Source organism: Nerophis lumbriciformis, linkage group LG10 (assembly GCF_033978685.3).
Source record: "Nerophis lumbriciformis linkage group LG10, RoL_Nlum_v2.1, whole genome shotgun sequence".
NCBI lineage: Eukaryota > Metazoa > Chordata > Actinopteri > Syngnathiformes > Syngnathidae > Nerophis > Nerophis lumbriciformis.
The window spans coordinates 48,210,968-48,232,379 of NC_084557.2; the positions used below are offsets into that span (position 1 = coordinate 48,210,968).

General features: G+C 39.0%; 1 protein-coding gene across 2 annotated transcripts in view; it reads right to left on the bottom strand.

Annotated features, from left to right (window-relative positions):
- morf4l1 (mortality factor 4 like 1) overlaps positions 1–21,029 on the bottom strand; it is a 28,135-nt gene extending 7,106 nt beyond the window's left edge. Inside the window, exons 1-10 of one of the 2 annotated variants that reach the window (XM_061969256.2) lie at positions 20,866–21,029; positions 14,789–14,835; positions 14,646–14,713; positions 14,478–14,564; positions 12,633–12,710; positions 12,526–12,551; positions 10,723–10,817; positions 10,521–10,622; positions 10,346–10,434; positions 5,232–5,404 (exon numbers count right to left, since the gene is read on the bottom strand). In XM_061969256.2, the coding sequence (XP_061825240.1) occupies positions 5,232–5,404; positions 10,346–10,434; positions 10,521–10,622; positions 10,723–10,817; positions 12,526–12,551; positions 12,633–12,710; positions 14,478–14,564; positions 14,646–14,713; positions 14,789–14,835; positions 20,866–20,905 (805 nt within the window). In that variant the 5' untranslated portion in view covers positions 20,906–21,029. Of the gene's footprint in view, positions 1–5,231; positions 5,405–10,345; positions 10,435–10,520; positions 10,623–10,722; positions 10,818–12,525; positions 12,552–12,632; positions 12,711–14,471; positions 14,565–14,645; positions 14,714–14,788; positions 14,836–20,865 lie in introns of both variants that reach the window. The other variant, XM_061969255.2, reaches the window with a different exon arrangement.
- Positions 21,030–21,412: the final 383 nt, after the last annotated feature.

Sequence of the window (21,412 nt, forward strand, 5' to 3'; positions counted from 1 at the left end):
TTTCTGTTTGTCATGTATAATTTTGTCTATTTTGTGTTTATCCTTGAATAAACAGGTCAGTTTCTTGTTACCAACCATTGTGTATTATTCAAACTCCCCTAATTCAGCTGGCTAGTTGTTATCAAGAGTACTAAAACCCTTTTCAACATGATTCTGACAACTAAGTAGGTTAAATAACTTTAATACATGCTCGGATAGGCCAGTATCGGTATCGGATCGGAAGTGCAAAAACAATATCGGTATCGGATCGGAAGTGCAAAAACCTGGATCGGGACATCCCTAATAGTGACAATAAAAGTCATTCTATTCTATTCCATTTCAATGGTCTTATGCTGCGCTCTATTTGTTGAGAGCCATATAACATCACGTTGGTAGCGTGTGGATTTTCTAAGTTGACCGACTTCCCAGCTTGGTGCACTACAAAAACTGAAATCTAAGTACGGTAAGATGAAATATCACAAATAAGGGTGATATTTGCTTATTTTCTGTCTGATAAGATCATTCTTCACACTAAGCAGATTTTATGTTAGAGTGTTTTACTTGTTTTAAGTGTTTTGGTCCTAAATGATCTCAGTAAGATATAACAGCTTGTTGCTGAGATTTGATGACCTATATTGAGTAAAACATGCTTGAAACTAGAATATCAAGTGTTGCAAAGCTGTGTCATCAACACTCACAAGTATAAAACTACTTTTTTTAAAGTCATCATTTCTTACTTCAAGCATGAAAAAAAAATCATGACTTTGACACAATTGTGTCTCATAATTAAAACAGATGACAGCCAAATGGACTTTGCTGTTTTATTTTCAATGAAACAATAGAAAATACGTACTCATATAGTAGTACAGTTGTTATTAGTGAGAATATACTTATTTTAAGGTATTTTTGGGTTCATTGAGGTTAGCTAATTTTACTTGTTTTGGAAAGTCTTGACAAGCCAAATTTTCTTGTTCTATTGGTAGATACTTTTGCTTAGTTCAAATAAAATACCCCTCATTTTTGTTTGTTTTTTTCTTTCTGACTTTTTGCAGTGTGCCACAGCCTTCTGCTATACAGGTGAGATGCGTGATTTATAAACTAGCGTTAGCGTTTACAAACTCAAAGGCAATAGAGCAGTAGCAAAAGCAGCTCAAGCTCTTCCTTCTTTATTTAATGGTGGGTCGCAACCAACGTTATTAGCAGGTCAAGCTAGTTAGTAACTGGATATTAGCAGTGGTTGGAAGAGCAGTGTGAGCAACATGATGTGTCACGACGCCAGAAAAGTAGTTCCTCTGTGTTAGCTCTTACAAAAACAATGTCGCTATACTTCGTTAATACACATGTCACAGCATGTAAATGAAGCAGTGTTAGCGGTTTTGTATGTTTTTTAGGGCGTTTATACCGTATTTTTCGGACTATAAGTCGCAGTTTTTTTCATATTTTGGCCGGGGGTGCGACTTATACTCTGGAGCGACTTATGTGTGAAATTATGAACACATTACCGTAAAATTAGGGGTGTAAAGGTACGTGTATTTGTATTGAACCGTTTCGGTACGGGGGTTTCGATTCGGTTCGGAGGTGTACCGAACGAGTTTCCACACGGACATATTAAGTAGCCGCCTCTGCTTCCTTCTGCTTCTGTCTCTGTCAGTCCTCTACACAGCACCCAGCATTGTCCCACCCACACAACCATCTGATTGGTTACAAACAGAGCGGTAACAGCCAATCAGCAGTGCGTATTCAGATCGCATGTAGTCAGTGCTTAGCGTTTAGCAGGTAATCATCAGGCCGCGGACTCTCCCCAAATGATAATAAACACCTCCCAGTCAACTACTAGTAACATCACTATGAGCCCGTTGACCTTCGAGAAATATAAACTGCAGCTCAGCTCGCTCGCAGTCCTGGCTTGAGGTGAAGGCTAATTCTCTTTTAGCGTAATGTTAGCTCATTTTGCGGTGTGTGAGTGTGTTACGGACAGCAAAGCCCTGTCTGTCTGTTATTTCACTTGACCTTTTTCTGTGTTGATTGAGCTGTGTTGAAGCAGCAAAAAAGGACATTATGTTAAATGAAGAGTTTCTGTCTCTGATAGTTGATATAATAATGTAAGTGCATCATTAAGCCTACATGAACTCCATGGTGTTCAGGGATGAATAGTCTCTCCTATTGCTATTGTACTATTTTTTTCAGCTATAGTTACATTAATCATTAGTAATGCAGCAGCCTAGTTTTGAATGGCAGGGTCCCTGCTATCACATGTTGATACAAATATAACATTTACATAATAAAAATCAACTACAGGCAGAGGTGGGTAGAGTAGCCAGAAATTGTACTCAAGTAAGAGTACTGTTACTTTAGAGATTTATTACTCAAGTAAAAGTAATGAGTAGTCACCCAAATATTTACTTGAGTAAAAGTAAAAAGTATGTTGTGAAAAAACTACTCAAGTACTGAGTAACTGATGAGTAACATACACACACATATCATATATATATATATATATATATATATACATATATACACATACATTGATATATACAGTATATAATTTATATTTATTTATTTTGCCGTTTTTGTTTACATGTTAAAGGTGTTTTAATGAATATACATGCATGTTTAACACATATAGATTCCTTTCTTTCATGTTGACAAGAATATAAGTTGGTGTATTACCTGATTCTGATGACTTGCATTGATTGTAATCAGACAGCAGTGATGATAACGTCCACGTTTTCAAATGGAGGAGAAAAAAAGTTCCTCCTTTCTGTCTAATACCACATGAAAGTGGTTGGTTTTTGGTATCTTATTTGTCCAGCTTCCATATTCGTTTTCACACACTTTACAAGAAATACATTGGCGGCAAATTCCGAGGCTTGCTAGCTTGTTTGCGCTGGCTTTCGGAGACTCTTATTTTGAAAGCGCAGGCGCGATGGAGCGGCACTTTTATTGTGAAGACAGGAACTGTGCAGTCAGTCTTTAGGCTTGTGACGGGATGTACGTTTGAAATAAAAAAGTGTCTTTTTTCCTTCACACTTTTGATTGATTGATTGAAACTTGTATTAGTAGATTGCACAGTACAGTACATATTCCGTACAATTGACCACGAAATGGTAACACCCCAATAAGTTTTTCAACTTGTTTAAGTCAGGTCATGTGACCGCCTGGCTCTGTTTGATTGGTCCAACGTCACCAGTGACTGCATCTGATTGGTGGAACGGAGTCAAACGTCACTAGTGACTGCATTTTATTGGTGGAACGGAGTGAAACGTCACCAGTAACGCAGGCACTTTGAAGGTCTGTCTGACAGACCAAAACAAACAAAGCGTGCATTAACAGATCGATAAAAATTAGTAGCGAGTAGCGAGCTGAATGTAGATAAAAGTAGCGGAGTAAAAGTAGTGTTTCTTCTCTATAAATGTACTCAAGTAAAAGTAAAAGTAAGTTGCATTAAAACTACTCTTAGAAGTACAATTTATCCCAAAAGTTACTCAAGTAGATGTAACGGAGTAAATGTAGCGCGTTACTACCCACCTCTGACTACAGGCTTCCCAAATGCTGTAATAAATGAAGCATGATGAGTTGACTTGAAACTGTTTAATGTTGCACTTTTTATATGTAGAAGAAAAGTTATGTCATTTTATTTAATCTGAGCAACAACTTGAGCAGTTTAATGTTGATTAACGTGGGCAGAATTATTATAGTGTTCCCAATGTTAAAAGGATAAAGCCATTGTTTACAAATTTGGTAAATAACCAAAAAATGCATATTTTGTTGTTTTCTTACTGTACCGAAAATGAACCGAACCGTGACCTCTAAACCGAGGTACGTACCGAACCGACATTTCTGTGTACCGTTACACCCCTACGTAAAATATCAAATAATATTATTCATCTCATTCACGTAAGAGACTAGGCGTATATCAGCAATCGTCACACACACACGTCAACCAATAAAAATTTGCCGGGGGCGGGTTATGGCAGAAGTGCATTGTGAAAAAAAAGATGCTACCTGCTACTACTTCCGTACCTATGAAAATTGATCATTTCAACATTGGCGGTAACTTATAAAAAGGCTTTAAGGCAGTCCTGTGGGAGCAGTGAATGATGGATGGAGAACACAGCTTCACGGCAACGGATGTCATTGGAATGATGGACAAAGCATGGACTTCAGTGACAACCGAAACCATCCTGTCCAGATTCAGAAATAATGGAATAATTGGAACTGCAACTGACGATGACTCTGACGTAAGCCACGTACCGATAGAAGAGGAAGCGGCGCATTGTCTACCTTTGGAGTTGGCAGAGTTGTTTAGAAGCGACACCGAGGGAGAAGATTTCATGGGATTTAGCGATTAGGAGTGACAGATTGTTTGGTAAACGTATAGCATGTTCTATATGTTATAGTTATTTGAATGACTCTTACCATAATATGTTACGTTAACATACCAGTTGGTTATTTATGCCTCATATAACGTACACTTATTCAGCCTGTTGTTCACTATTCTTGATTTATTTTAAATTGCCTTTCAAATGTCTATTCTTGCTGTTGGCTTTTATCAAATACATTTCCCCAAAAATGTGACTTATACTCCAGTGCGACTTATATATGTTTTTTTCCTTCTTTATTATGCATTTTCGGCCGGTGCGATTTATACTCTGGAGCGATTTATAATCCGAAAAATACGGTATGCAAAATACTTGAATTACTTTTAATGCTTTTTGATGCCCCGCGAAAACCCTGATACATATATTAGGGCTGTCAAAATAATGAGTTGACTCATGTGATTACGGTAGTCACAAAAACATTCTCGCCTTACTGATGTACACACTGAGAATAATCATGCAATTTATTTTGACTATAAAAGCTATTTTACCTTAACCGCTTACAGCCAGTGATCACATCAACGCACACGTCAGTACAAAAATGAGTGAGGAGACTGACCGGTGTGCTCGCTGGCAAATTTCCCTCCAAAATACACCCTGAAAGAACTTTAGAAAAAACGGTTATAAGGTTTTGTGCAAATAAATGACATGCATCCAAGTAAAACGTTTAAAAACGTTCCTGGATGACATTCTGACAATAAAATTGCATTTTATTTATGCAGGCGATTAATCACCTGTGATTGATCATTAATAACCCAAATTCCAAAATGTGATTAATCTGATTAGAAAAATTCATCATTTGACAGCCCTAATATACACATGGTGGCACACAACTGCTTACAGTTAACACAATCTTGTGCATGAGAGTTTTACCAAAGAGCCTTAGCAAATGGGGGGCACCGTAGATCTGTGACATGGATGTGTCTGGATGGTTGGCCAGGATGTCTGCGTACTGCGGCCTCTCAAATTTGTAGAGTAGTTGCGTCCCGAGCATGACGTTGAAATATTCCCGCACGCCGGCAACAACCTCGCTGACAGCAAACTCCCTGGGAAAAGAACACCAAAGAATTGTGAGAATTCCAACAGCACATAAGAAGGAAAACAAAAAAAATGTAATTTTATATATATATATATATATATATATATATATATATATATATATATATATATATATATATATATATATATATATATATCAGTGACGTGCAGTCACTAGAGGCAGGTGAGGCCCTATCATGGAAAGAAAAAAAATGTAAAAAGAAAAAAACGTTATTAAATTGTTATATGTATCCAGTGATTATACTATAAAGTTATTTTCCATTTAACTTCACCAGTTTTAGATAATTTTTATTCAAAATCGCTGAATTTTCACATTTGCCGTTCAAATACTGAGAAGAGACGGTGCGGTGAACAGCAGCCAGTTGAGGCACGTCACTCAGTGCCTCAACATGGATTGCGCAATGACTCGGCTAACTGCTGGCCTGCTGTGCAGTGAAACCGTATTGCTATATGAACTATATTATACATTTCCATAGTTTAGTTAGCTGAGGTATATAATGTACAGTGTATTTTGTCAACAACTGTATGTGTGTAAAGTATTTCTTGTGCTGAGCGATCATAAAACGGCTGCAAAAGACGCACTGGCTGAGGCTCGCCTCCTGCACCCCCGCCGTAGAATGCACGGCAACCCCTGACGGGAGTGTTATATCAACTAAAACCTACACTTAAACTTTCCACGTGCAAGATTGAATCTATTTAAAAAAGTTATTTCATAAGAAGCCAAAAAGTGCAAAAACAAAATGTTCGTGTTGGAGGAGTTGTGGATGACTGCAGGGCCACAACATTAGGTACACCTGCAGACTGCAGGTGTACATAATTCACAACTCCTCCAACACGAACATTATTGTTTTTGCACTTTTTGGCTTCTTATCAAATAACTTTTGTAACCTATTTTTATGGGCTTTCCTCTTTGTGATGTTAAGTTCCTGTTATGCGCTGTTATACAGTATATGCCTTGAGCTCTTATTTTGAAGGCGCTAAGAGCGGAAGTGATGACACGTTGGAGTGGAGCGGAAGTTTTTGAAAGAAGGTAGATAAAGTGGTCCTCGTGTAAACTGGAGCCTCCGTGTTTGTTATTTTGTAGTTTCATACAGTATAGGCGACATTTATAAACCCTCGGTTACACTTTTTTAAATAGATTCAATCTTGCACGTGGAAAGTTGAAGTGAGGGCTTTAGTTGATATAACACTCTCGTCAGGGGGTGCATTAATCCAGCACAACAGCGGCTCATGGACTTATTTTATAAGTAAAGGTAAGACCATAATAACGTTTTTTTTATTAAATGTGCTTTTTTGTGTGCTACAGTTTGTATGTGTAAAGTTAAAGTTAAGTTAAAGTACCAATGATTGTCACACACACACTATGTGTAATGAAATTTGTCCTCTGCATTTGACCCATCCCCTGGTTCACCCCCTGGGAGGTGAGGGGAGCAGTGGGCAGCAGCGGCGCCGTGCCTGGGAATCATTTTTGGTGATTTAACCCCCAATTCCAACCCTTGATGCTGAGTGCCAAGCAGGGAAGAATGCTGGTATGAGCTTTTAAACATAACCCGTTAACTGCTGCCAATCAAATGGTGAATAAGATACTCTTTAGGGTTCATATGTTTGTAAATCTGACTGTAATGAAGTCAGTGCCTCACCAGCCATCAACCTCACCGCACGTCACTGATATATATATATATATATATATATATATATATACACACACACCGGTATATGTATACCGTATCTTCCGCATTATAAGGCGCACCTAAAAACCTCCAATTTTGTCAAAAGCTGACAGTGCGCCTTATAATCCGGTGTGCCTTACATATGGACCAATATTGAGCCTCCAACAGGTAAAAGTTTCAATCAATCAATCAATCGCAACTACGGTAAGCAGCCGCCGACTTCATTTTCCCCCGTCTTCATTTTCCCCCGTAGAAGAAGAAGCAGCGCGCGGTGCATGCTGGGATATATGACTGCGCGAGGCGTGCCGTTTCATTTCCATTTGTTTGTTTATGTAAAGACCCCAAATGGCTCCTATTAAGAGACACGCTTACGACGCAGAGTTTAAACTTAAGGCGATCAGTCACGCAGTAGAGCATGTTGGATGCCGTATTCACCCAACTGTTTAATTAGGTCACTGAAGAAGAAGAATTGGAGGGATTCGTGGATATTTGCCAAAAATTGCGTTTTGGCAAGGCATGGGAAAATGCCGATCCATATCCAGTTTAAAAAAAAACTCCTGTCCGTGTTTTCCAACGCACCAATTTAAATAATACATTCCACTTTTCTGCTGCTCCCTAATTTCCGTTCCGCATTTTCCAGCACACCTTCAACACATCCACAGGTCTGTGGAATCTCACGCAGTTGCTTTTAGCTGCTGGCATTACACGACAGGCTCTTCTCACTCTTTCCTGTGTCTCCCTCTCACAGACAGCGAGCGCACCTTCTTACACACGTCACATACTGTCACGTCATACGTCACATACGTATACGTCCTCCCCGAGCAGAGAGGTAGCAGCATGGCTAATGTTAGCTGTGATGCTAGCGCAGTCGTGTGACCAACGTTCTCTCTAAGGTGCGCGCCTGTGCGCATAGCAATTATATGCCACGCACAAAATCAAATAAAAAAATAAGCGCATAACAATTTTCGACACACGGACACGATACAGAAAACAGTTTTCGTCATCATTGTTCAAATATTGTAACGTCTGTCGAGACGCTTATCTCCATTCGGTGCCACACGCCCACACCATCAAAATGCCGAGGCAAAAATTTCCAGATCAACACCGTCTGAAAAAATTAGTGATCTATTTAGTTGTGATTTCCTTCTCTGCATGAAAGTTTAAAAGTAGCATATATTAATGCAGTATGAAGAAGAATGTTATAATGTAGACATGCAAGCCTTGAAAGAAAATTTTGAAAATCAAGACTACATTTCCTGCAAATGGGTGCATTTATACCCTATATTTTAACTTTAGATTTATTCTCATATCAAACTCTTTTGGCTGTCTTTTTGACACTTACATCCGGCGCCCCCCTCCACACCCTGGATTATAAATAATGTAAATAATTCAATGTGATTATCTTGTGTGATGACTGTATTATGATGATAGTATATATCTGATAGTATATATCTGTATCATGAATCAATTTAAGTGGACCCCGACTTAAATAAGTTGAAAAACTTATTCGGGTGTTACCATTTACTGGTCAATTGTACGGAATATGTACTTCACTGTGCAACCTACTAATAAAAGTCTCAATCAATCAATCAAAACACATAGAATCATCATACTGCTGTGATTATATGCATCAAGTGTTCATTCAAGGCTAAGGCAAAATATTGAGATATATATCATGTATCGCAATATGGCCTTAAAATAAAGCAATATTAAAAAAAGGCCATATCGCCCAGCCCTAGTTCAATGATGCCATTTCTGTTTGTCATGTATAATTTTGTCTATTTTGTGTTTATCCTTGAATAAACAGGTCAGTTTCTTGTTACCAACCATTGTGTATTATTCAAACTCCCCTAATTCAGCTGGCTAGTTGTTATCAAGAGTACTAAAACCCTTTTCAACATAATTCTGACAACTAAGTACCGGTAGGCTAAATAACTTTAAACTTTAATACATGCTCGGATAGGCCAGTATCGGTATCGGATCGGAAGTGCAAAAACAATATCGGTATCGGATCGGAAGTGCAAAAACCTGAATAGGGACATCCCTAATCAGAACGCCGGTTTGTAATCTATTAATAAAGTTTGACTGACCTGACTGTTTTGTTGACATTCCCTTTAGCGCAGCTCCATCTAATGGATGCATAACGCAACCCCAGCCTCTACTGTAGCGTCTATTCTATGCGCCTTATAATGCGGTGCGCCTTATATATGAACAAAGTTTTAAAATATGCCATTCATTGAAGGTGCGCCTTATAATCCGGTGCGCCTTATAGTGCGGAAAATACGGTATATAGATATACCGTATTTTTCAGACTACCGGTATAAGTCGCAGTTTTTTTTCATAGTCCGGCCGGGCTCCAGTGCGACTTATATATATATGTTTTTTTCCTTTTTTATTATGCATTTTCGGCAGGTGCGACTTATACTCCGAAAAATGCGGTAATATATATATATATATATATATATATATATATATATATATATGTGTGTGTGTGTGTGTGTGTGTGTGTGTGTAGCTCAAGTAGAAAATTGAATGTGCATATGAAAGCAACAGAAGCATTATAAACAGAAACCAAAATAATAACATAAATAAATAAATAAGACTAATGTAAAAATTGTGCAAGGTGGCACCTTATGGACATAAGATGTAACTGCACTTTTTGTCCATATAGATAAAAATAGTGTTCATATATGAGGTGTAGTCTTACACATAGGACTGCACGATTATGGGCAAAATAATAATTACGATTATTTTTATCAACAATGAAATCGCGATTATTAATCATGATTATTGATTCTGTTGGGTAAAACAGTGTTGGGGTGTGAACGTGACTCCATCATGTAATTTGTAATGCCTAATAAAAAGGCTATGGATAAACGTTATCCATTTATTTAAAGACAAATATTTGTGTTTTTGTTCATTAATAGTATTCAACGTCTCAGCTTTTTCTCATTACATGATGCTTTTATCTCTATTTTTACATTTTCATAGCGAGAGGTATTCTTTAAGTTATGTACATTTATATGTACTAAGGTGAGTACATGTACATGCTGTATCGGGACACATCCATTGAGAGTTTGAGCAGAAATTTGTCGTATAGGAATTAACTATACACCTTAAAACAGGGGTGTCAAACTCATTTTAAATCAGGGGCCACATGGAGAAAAACCTAATTCCAAGTGGGTCGGACTGGTAAAATCACGGCACATTTACATTTACATTTACATTTCTGTGAATTGAAGAAAATGTGTATTTTACTTGCTGTCAGAGGTTCCTCTTGATTTCTTGTAGTTTGCATAATCGTCAAGAACAGTGTCAACATTCTTCTTGGCAGGCAGGTGAAAAAGCTGACAAGGGAAAAGAAACACTTTGGTGATACTTGTATGGGAAGGTCGTGTTACATATTAACTTGAGTAAAATACACGCTACTGACTTGTTTTTGCCGTGTTATCAGATCCCAGTCATCTACAAGCCAAGGTTTCAGCTCCTCAGGGATTTTCACTTTAACTTCTACTCTGTTTATAAAAGTCTCCTCCTGCACAAACAATTACATTGCAACAGATGCCACAACACTTGTGCATTACTGCAGTACTACATGCATACAGGAACGCAGTACGGGACAATAGTGAACATACACTTTCAACAGTTGGGTCAACACGAGCCCTCTTCTTCCGAGGAGGGTGGGTTGGGTCTACTCCTCCTGAGCTTGGTCCTTCTCCTGGACCAGGAGCTAGAACACAGGCAAACATTAGAACCTTTAAAGTCCAACAACGATTTGGAAAAAAGTCCATCTTTAAGGTTGAAAAACCCAGGACGCAAACTGCCATTACCCAAGACGTCCTTTTGCCATGTAGTGATGATGAAATCTAATCTACTATTACTATATACAGCTAATACAAACCCCGTTTCCATATGAGTTGGGAAATTGTGTTAGATGTAAATATAAACGGAATACAATGATTTGCAAATCCTTTTCAACCCATATTCAGTTGAATATGCTACAAAGACAACATATTTGATGTTCAAACTCATAAACTTTTTTTTTTTTGCAAATAATCATTAACTTTAGAATTTGATGCCAGCAACACGTGACAAAGAAGTTGGGAAAGGTGGCAATAAATACTGATAAAGTTGAGGAATGCTCATCAAACACTTATTTGGAACATCCCACAGGTGTACAGGCTAATTGGGAACAGGTGGGTGCCATGATTGGGTATAAAAACAGCTTCCCAAAAAATGCTCAGTCTTTCACAAGAAAGGATGGGGCGAGGTACACCCCTTTGTCCACAACTGCGTGAGCAAATAGTCAAACAGTTTAAGAACAACGTTTCTCAAAGTGCAATTGCAAGTAATTTAGGGATTTCAACATCTACGGTCCATAATATCATCAAAAGGTTCAGAGAATCTGGAGAAATCACTCCACGTAAGCGGCATGGCCGGAGACCAACATTGAATGACCGTGACCTTCCATCCCTCAGATGGCACTGTATCAAAAACCGACATCAATCTCTAAAGGATATCATCACATCTGTGATGGTATGGGGGTGCATTAGTGCCCAAGGCATGGGTAACGTACACATCTGTGAAAACACCATTAATGCTGAAATGTACATACAGGTTTTGGAACAACATATGCTGCCATCTAAGTGCCGTCTTTTTCATGGACGCCCCTGCTTATTTCAGCAAGACAATGCCAAGCCACATTCAGCACGTGTTACAACAGTGTGGCTTCATAAAAAAAAGGGTGCGGGTACTTTCCTGGCCCGTCTGCAGTCCAGACCTGTCCCCCATCAAAAATGTGTAGCGCATTATGAAGCGTAAAATACGACAGCGGAGACCCCCGGACTGTTGAACGACTGAAGCTCTACATAAAACAAGAATGGGAAAGAATTCCCCTTTCAAAGCTTCAACAAATAGTTTCCTCAGTTCCCAATCGCTTATTGAGTGTTGTTAAAAGAAAAGGTGATGTAACGCAGTGGTGAACATGCCCTTTCCCAACTACTTTGGCACGTGTTGCAGCCATGAAATTCTAAGTTAATTAGTATTTGCAAAAAAAAAAGAAAAAGTTTATGAGTTTGAACATCAAATATGTTGTCTTTGTAGTGCATTCAATTGAATATGGGTTGAAAATGATCTGCAAATCATTGTATTCCGTTTATATTTACATCTAACACAATTTCCCAACTCATATGGAAACGGGGTTTGTAGAAAGAGACTTAGACTTCCTTTTATTGTCATTCTAATTTGAACTTTACAATACAGATGCTGTATGACATTGACAGTTTGACTCAGGAACAGACTAAACAGAAATTGCAACAGTACATTTGAGGAAATTAATCTTAAAATGAACGCGCCCCAGGACAGATTGTGTTCGGTGCTACTATTGAACAAGAAGGTCTTTAATGACTTACTGTTTGAATATCAAAGCCAGTACTCACTTTTTTGTTTGTTCTTTTTGGTTTTTCTGGAACAGAGCATCAATGAATGAACGTTATTTACAGCTGACACAACTGTAGTCAGCAGCAACAGTGAATGTCGCACTCACATGTCGTTTTTCTGTGCAGTTGCAGGTATTTTCTTATTCGGCGCAGCCCCCCTCATTCTTCCTTCAACATAATGGTCTCTGGGATGAGAAACAGTAGAGTGAGCGAATACATGCCACTGCCATTAAAAGACTGTCAATTGTATTTTATGATGTTGGTCGTCAATATGTTGCAGTCCTGTGTGTCTCAATGTACATATACAGGTAAAAGCCAGTAAATTAGAATATTTTGAAAAACTTGATTTATTTCAGTAATTGCATTCAAAAGGTGTAACTTGTACATTATATTTATTCATTGCACACAGACTGATGCATTCAAATGTTTATTTCATTTAATTTTGATGATTTGAAGTGGCAACAAATGAAAATCCAAAATTCCGTGTGTCACAAAATTAGAATATTACTTAAGGCTAATACAAAAAAGGGATTTTTAGAAATGTTGGCCTATTGAAAAGTATGAAAATGAAAAATATGAGCATGTACAATACTCAATACTTGGTTGGAGCTCCTTTTGCCTCAATTACTGCGTTAATGCGGCGTGGCATGGAGTCGATGAGTTTCTGGCACTGCTCAGGTGTTGTGAGAGCCCAGGTTGCTCTGATAGTGGCCTTCAACTCTTCTGCGTTTTTGGGTCTGGCATTCTGCATCTTCCTTTTCACAATACCCCACAGATTTTCTATGGGGCTAAGGTCAGGGGAGTTGGCGGGCCAATTTAGAACAGAAATACCATGGTCCGTAAACCAGGCATGGGTAGATTTTGCGCTGTGTGCAGGCGCCAAGTCCTGTTGGAACTTGAAATCTCCATCTCCATAGAGCAGGTCAGCAGCAGGAAGCATGAAGTGCTCTAAAACTTGCTGGTAGACGGCTGCGTTGACCCTGGATCTCAGGAAACAGAGTGGACCGACACCAGCAGATGACATGGCACCCCAAACCATCACTGATGGTGGAAACTTTACACTAGACTTCAGGCAACGTGGATCCTGTGCCTCTCCTGTCTTCCTCCAGACTCTGGGACCTCGATTTCCAAAGGAAATGCAAAATTTGCATGGTTGGGTGATGGTTTGGGGTGCCATGTTATCTGCTGGTGTCGGTCCACTCTGTTTCCTGAGATCCAGGGTCAACGCAGCCGTCTACCAGCAAGTTTTAGAGCACTTCATGCTTCCTGCTGCTGACCTGCTCTATGGAGATGGAGATTTCAAGTTCCAACAGGACTTGGCGCCTGCACACAGCGCAAAATCTACCCGTGCCTGGTTTATGGACCATGGTATTTCTGTTCTAAATTGGCCCGCCAACTCCCCTGACCTTAGCCCCATAGAAAATCTGTGGGGTATTGTGAAAAGGAAGATGCAGAATGCCAGACCCAAAAACGCAGAAGAGTTGAAGGCCACTATCAGAGCAACCTGGGCTCTCATAACATCTGAGCAGTGCCAGAAACTCATCGACTCCATGCCACGCCGCATTAACGCAGTAATTGAGGCAAAAGGAGCTCCAACCAAGTATTGAGTATTGTACATGCTCATATTTTTCATTTTCATACTTTTCAGTTGGCCAACATTTCTAAAAATCCCTTTTTTGTATTAGCCTTAAGTAATATTCTAATTTTGTGACACACAGAATTTTGGATTTTCATTTGTTGCCACTTCAAATCATCAAAATTAAATGAAATAAACATTTGAATGCATCAGTCTGTGTGCAATGAATAAATATAATGTACAAGTTACACCTTTTGAATGCAATTACTGAAATAAATCAAGTTTTTCAAAATATTCTAATTTACTGGCTTTTACCTGTATTTTTGTTTGTCAGTGATGTGGTGTTAAGTGCGGAGGTTGAAACCCATACACATACTGGTTGGCCTTCTGAAGCTCTTTCTGTTTCTGCAGATTGCTGTCCACATACTTCAGCACTCTGCTCTCAGGAACCCATTCGTCCCAACTACAAGAATAAAACAAACAAACAAAGACAATCAGGTATTTGTGCTCATCCAAAGTATAAAGGTTAACATGACCCACTTACTTTTTATTCCACCCGCTATAATGAATGAAGTACTTGATTTGTTTCTCCTTGATGTTGATTTTAACACACTGCAGAGAGACAAGCCTGTTTTTTCAAAAAACATCACAAACACTAAAGCAAGGCTAGATAACTCGGTAGCTTACCTTAGCTTCGTAGAGCAATGGCCCATGAAAACACAGCACTCTTTCACCTGGACACAATGATCATGAACAGGTCAACATTGCCGTAAACATGAGTTTCAGTTTATTTGGAACATGCATGCATACAACATGATGCATCACAATTTCCAGTTTCTCTATTCAACATGTTCGAAAAGGAGTAGGAAGAAACAGAGATGATTTAATCCTACCCCTTTTCCTTTACATAGCAGTGGCGAAAACTTTTGTTGACTTCCTGTTCTCAATTTATTCACAATATACTCCATAAAGTAATTACAATACAAATAAATAAATAAATATTAAACGTTATATTTAGTTTGGTGAGATAAGTAAGATTATCTTGAAAAAAACAAATTCAGAATGTTTATCATGGTTCTTCTTCTTTGTACTTTGTAAACACTAAGTTTGAAGAGTTTCTTGAAGTGGATCATATTAGTACATTGTTTGATTTCTTTGCTTAATCCATTCCATCATTTAATTCCACATACTGAAGGTCTTAAGTGTTGTACGTGCGTACAAATGTTTTAAATTACATTTTTCCTCTTTTGTTGGGAAGAATAGTTGTATATTCTTCGGTGGCAGATTATATTTTGCTTTGTGTATAATTTTAGCTGTTTGCAAATTCACTATGTTGTGGAATTTCAGTATTTTTGATTCAATAAATAAAGTGTTTGTATGTTTTCTATATCCAACATTATGTATTATTATAACTGTTCTTTTTTGTAACACAGTTAATGAACAAAGTGTACTTTTGTAGTTATTTCGACATATAATAACTCAGATATGGTAACACTAGCGAGCAGTAGAGACTATGAAGTGTTTTTTGGTCCAGAACATGTTTTGCTTTATTCATTATTGACGTGTTTCTTGCTACTTTATGTTGTATATTTTTTTTTACATGGAATGTCCAGTTCAATTTATCATCAATCATTATACCTAGACATTTGGTTTCATTTACTCTTTCGATTTCTATTCCGGGCAGCACGGTGGTACAGGGGTTAGTGCATGTGCCTCACAATACGAAGCTTCTGAGTAGTCCTGTGGTAGCGGGGGTGTATATCGTAGCCCAGAAGAGTTAGGGATGCAAGGGATTCTGGGTATTTGTTCTGTTGTGTTTATGTTGTGTTACGGTGCGGATGTTCTCCCGAAATGTGTTTGTCATTCTTGTTTGGTGTGGGTTCACAGTGTGGCGCATATTTGTAAAAGTGTTAAAGTTGTTTATCCGGCCACCTTCAGTGTGACCTGTATGGCTGTTGACCAAGTATGTGAGTTCAATCCCGGGCTAGGCCTCTAGCTCCATGCGGACGAGGAAGATACAGCAATGGTGACGCCGATGACGAGTAAGATGAAGAAATACGCTTATAAGTTCCAAAACGAATGGAAACAAGAATTTCAGTTTATCCAGGGCAGTTCGAAGGGGGAGGGGTATGCTGCCTGTAAATTTTGTAGAACAGACTTCTCCATTGAACACGGTAGCCGAACGGATATACTCAGTCTTGAACGGACAGCGAAGCACAAAGCATCTGCAGCGCAGCACCACACCGGTCCCAGCCCAGTATTATGGGCCACCTCGCTAAATGGAGACCCGAGGGTGTAACTTATGCTGAGACAAAGATGGCTATGCTGGTAGCTGCAAGCAACATCCCGTTCTCATTTGCGGATTCAACAAATCTGTGAAGGATATGTTCCCGGATTCAGAGATCGCTCGCCAGTACGCAAATGGCAGAACAAAGGCTACTCAAATAGTGAAAGGTAAGTGTTTTTTTTTTTTTTTAAGTAAGTAAGCAGCAAGCACAGTACAGTTAGTAGAACAACCGTGTTTTCATTACTATGCATTTAGTATGTATGTAATATATAAGGCTGTGCTTCTGGCTGCAAAGCATTGCACTTTCAAGTACAACAATGAGTAGATGAGTGTTATGTGTGTGTATATGTGTAAATAAATGAACACTGAAATTCAAGTATTTCTTTTATATATATATATATATATATATATATATATATATATATATATATATATAGCTAGAATTCACTGAAAGTCAAGTATTTCATATATATATATATATATATTAAGGCTGGGCAATATGGCCTTTTTTTAATATCGCGATATTTTAAGGCCATATCGCGATACACGATATAAATCTGGATATTTTGCATTAGCCTTGAATGAACACTTGATGCATATGATCACAGCAGTATGATGATTCTATGTGTCTACATTAAAACATTCTTCTTCATACTGCATTAATATATGCTACTTTTAAACTTTCATGCAGAGAGGGAAATCACAACTAAAAAATCACTATTTTTTTTCATACGGTGTTGATCTGGAGATGTTTGCCTCGGCATTTTGATGGTGTGGACGTGTGGCACCAAACGGAGATATTGACGTGCGGAGTAAGCCCTCTTCCTTGTCTAGCGGGTGACTTTTCAAATGATGCTACATATTAGCAATGTAGCCGAGCGTCCTGGGTTCGCCTATACAGTGTACTTATCTAGGTTGGCAAGTATGTTCATCCATCCATCCATCCATCCATCCATTTTCTACCGCTCGTCCCTTTAGGGGTCGCGGGGGATGCTGGAGCCTATCTCAGCTGCATTTGGGTGGGATTTCTTCTGTTATTATTTGTATTAGCTTTTGATTGATTGATTGATTGATTGATTGAGACTTTTATTAGTAGATTGCACAGTACAGTACATATTCCGCACAATTGACCACTAAATGGTAACACCCCAATAAGTTTTTCAACTTGTTTAAGTCGGGGTCTACGTTAATCAATTCATGGTAGCTTCTGTGTGTTCTCTCCTGAAAAAAACACTGTTGTATCATCCGCAAAAAATACTAACTTTAAATATTTTGTACTAGTGATGGGTCCGGGAACACCGATGCATCGGCGCATGCGTCGAGCTCATAGAGCAAAACCATGTGTCGGTGCGCGTACCGCTTTTATAAAGTCACATGACCGATCATGAGCTGTTTTGGTCACGTGACCGATACGCGAACTGTGTCGCACTGACGCCTCCTCTGTGCCCTGTGAGCGGGTCTTTTCTACAGCCGGAGAAATAATAACTAAGAAGAGAAAGCGTCTAAAATTGAATACGTTGGAAAAACTGTTTTTTTTTTAAATAAAAATGTGTAAAAAAAATAAATAAATAATTTCCCAGTCCACAAGGATCCTCATTCACAACACGTTCTCTTAGATTTCCATGTTATGATACATGTTCACATTATTTATTGACTGTATCTAAAAAAGACAAAAAATATATTTTTATTTAAATGAAGTTATGAAATAATCCTAAATGAAATACAATGACTTGGTTTATATTATTGTATATACTAGGTCATAAAATCAGTGTCAGTTGAGTCGGTCCATAGGTTGCCTGTAGGGATTTTTAATGTCCAGCAGATGTCAGTATTTAGTGACACAGTATCGACACAGTATCAATACAGTTTTGCAATGTGTCGAAACGCTTCATGACGCCTCATCAACCCATCACTATTTTGTACCTTTACATGTAGGATAAAGCCAAATACAACATCCATCCATCCATCCATTTTCTATCGCTTGTCCCTTTTTGGGGTTGCTGGAGCCTATCTCAGCTGCATTCGGGCGGAAGGCGGAGTACACCCTGGACAAGTCGCCATCTCATCGCAGGGCCAACACAGATAGACAGACAACATTCACACACTAGGGACCATTCAGTGTTGCCAATCAACCTATCCCCAGGTGCATGTCTTTGGAGGTGGGAGGAAGCCGGAGTACCCGGAGGGAACCCACGCAGTCACGGGGAGAACATGCAAACGGGGCGGTATAGCTCAGTTGGTAGAGTGGTTGTGCCAGCAACTTGAGGATTCCAGGTTTGATCCCCGCTTCCGCCATCCTAGTCACTGTTGTTGTGTCCTTGGGCAAGACACTTTACCCACCTGCTCCCAGTACCACACTGGTTTAAATGTAACTTTGATATTGGGTTTCAGTGACGTGCAGTCACTAGAGGCAGGTGAGGCGGGGCCTCACCTGCCATCATGGAAAGAAAAAAAATGTAAAAAGAAAAAAAATGTATTAAATTGTTATATGTATGCAGTGATTATACTATAAAGTTATTTTCCATTTAACTTCACCAGTTTTAGATTATTTTTATTCCAAATTGCTGAATTTTCACATTCGCCGTTCAAATACTGAGAAGAGACGGTGCGGTGAACAGCAGCCAGTTGAGGCATGTCACTCAGTGCCTCAACATGGATTGCGGACTCGGCTAACTGCTGGCCTGCTGTGCAGTGAGACCGTATTGCTATATGAATTATATTATACATTTCCATAGTTTAGTTAGCTGAGGTATATAATGTACAGTGTATTTTGTCAACAACTGTATGTGTGACGTATTTCTTGTGCTGAGTGATCATAAAACGGCTGCAAAAGACGCACTGGCTGAGGCTCCAGTAATCCCGCCTCCTACACCCCCGCCGTAGAATTTTTATATCAACTAAAGCCCACACTTAAACTTTCCACGTGCAATATTGAATCTATTTAAAAAAGTTATTTCATAAGAAGCCAAAAAGTGCAAAAACAATAATGTTCGTGTTGGAGGAGTTGTGAATGACTGCAGGGACACAACATTAGGTACACCTGCAGACTGCAGGTGTACCTAATTCACAACTCCTCCAACACGAACATTATTGTTTTTGCACTTTTTGGCTTCTTATTAAATAACTTTTGTAACCTATTTTCCTGGGCTTTCCTCTTTGTGATGTTAAGTTCCTGTTATGCGCTGTTATACAGTATATGCCTTGAGCTCTTATTTTGAAGGCGCTAAGAGCGGAAGTGATGACACGTTTTTTTTGAAAGAAGGTAAATAAAGTGGTCCTCGTGTAAACTGGAGCCTCCGTGTTTATTTTGTAGTTTCATACAGTATAGGCGACATTTATAAAACCTCGGTTACACTTTTTTTAAATAGATTCAATCTTGCACGTGGAAAGTTTAAGTGAGGGCTTTAGTTGTGGACTTCATTTATAAGTAAAGGTAAGACCATAATAACGTTTTTTTCATTAAATATGCTTTTTTGTGTGCTACAGTTTGTATGTGTAAAGTTAAAGTTAAATTAAAGTAGCAATGATTGTCACACACACACTAGGTGTAATGAAATTTGTCGTCTGCATTTGACCCATCTCCTTGTTCACCCCCTGGGAGGTGAGGGGAGCAGTGGGCAGCAGCGGCGCCGCGCCCGGGAATCATTTTTGGTGATTTAACCCCCAATTCCAACCCTTGATGCTGAGTGCCAAGCAGGGAAAAATGCTGGTATGAGCTTTTAAACATAACCCGTTAACTGCTGCCAATCAAATGGTGAATAAGATACTCTTTAGGGTTCATATGTTTGTAAATCTGACTGTGATGAAGTCAGTGCCTCACCAGTCATCAACCTCACCGCACGTCACTGGGTTTCACTATGTAAAAGCGATTTGAGTCACTAGAGAAAAGAGCTATATAAATATTATTCACTTCACAAACTGCACGAGCCCGGGATTGAACTCAGGACTACTAAGGACCTTCGTATTGTGATGCACATGCAATAACCCCTGCACCACCGTGCTGCCCTTTACATGGAGGATAAAGCCAAATACCACCACCGAATATATCATTCAATTCTTTGGAAAAAAAAATTCACAATTTATAAACTGATTGATATTTGTAGGGAAACATTTGCGTCCTCTTTTAACAAACAAACATAAAGACGCTATTCTTTTGAACATTGTTGTGTACGCCTCAACCAAACTTGACATAGCCGAGCTAGGCTAACAGTTAGCTTAGTAGGGGGCGGGCGCTAAGAGAAAACATTTAAATGATTCAATGCTTTTATCTTTGACATTACACTAATGTACACTGCCTAGTGGAACTAAATTAAATATAACCCAGTGAATTGGAAGCAAAAAGACTCCACTCTGAGTTCACACCAACAACAATACATGCTAACAGCTTGCTAGCTAACATTTCAGCTTCCATTCCATCGACTTTTGACGCCAAGCCGCCATCACGCTTCCATCTGCACACACGCACTCGTCTCAGTACCTTCTTGAAATTTAGGTTTCGGGTCCTGTTTCGGCGCCATTCACGGATTAAACGATCAAAATAGGGGAAAAATCGCCAGCTCCCATTCCAATCTGAAACGGTGCCGCTCACTTATAGACGTCATCACCGACCTGGTGACGTCATTACACGCGACGGAGTAGAAGGCGAGGAGGCGCGAGGATTAATACTGCGGGCATGCAACTTATTTATACTATTGGCTACGTTTTATGTTCATAAATGTAACTTTCTCAAAACCCGATCTGTCTTTTGTGCCTTTAAAAGGGAATTACAACTCTACATTTTTCATTTTTTATTTATCTCCTTCATTGATGTGCATCTTTGATCAATAGGCGAGGGCGGACCTACGTCACTTCCGCCTGCCAATCCCCTAGCAACCGGTCGCCATATTGAATTCGTTGAAAACAAACCAGCTCACAGCGAACACAGCATTGACAGAAAAGGCATTTAACGAGGTTTCACGGCATTTTAAACTGTTCTAAATGGCGTATGATTATGTAAATAGTCTTTCCAGTGAGGCTAGGTTAAG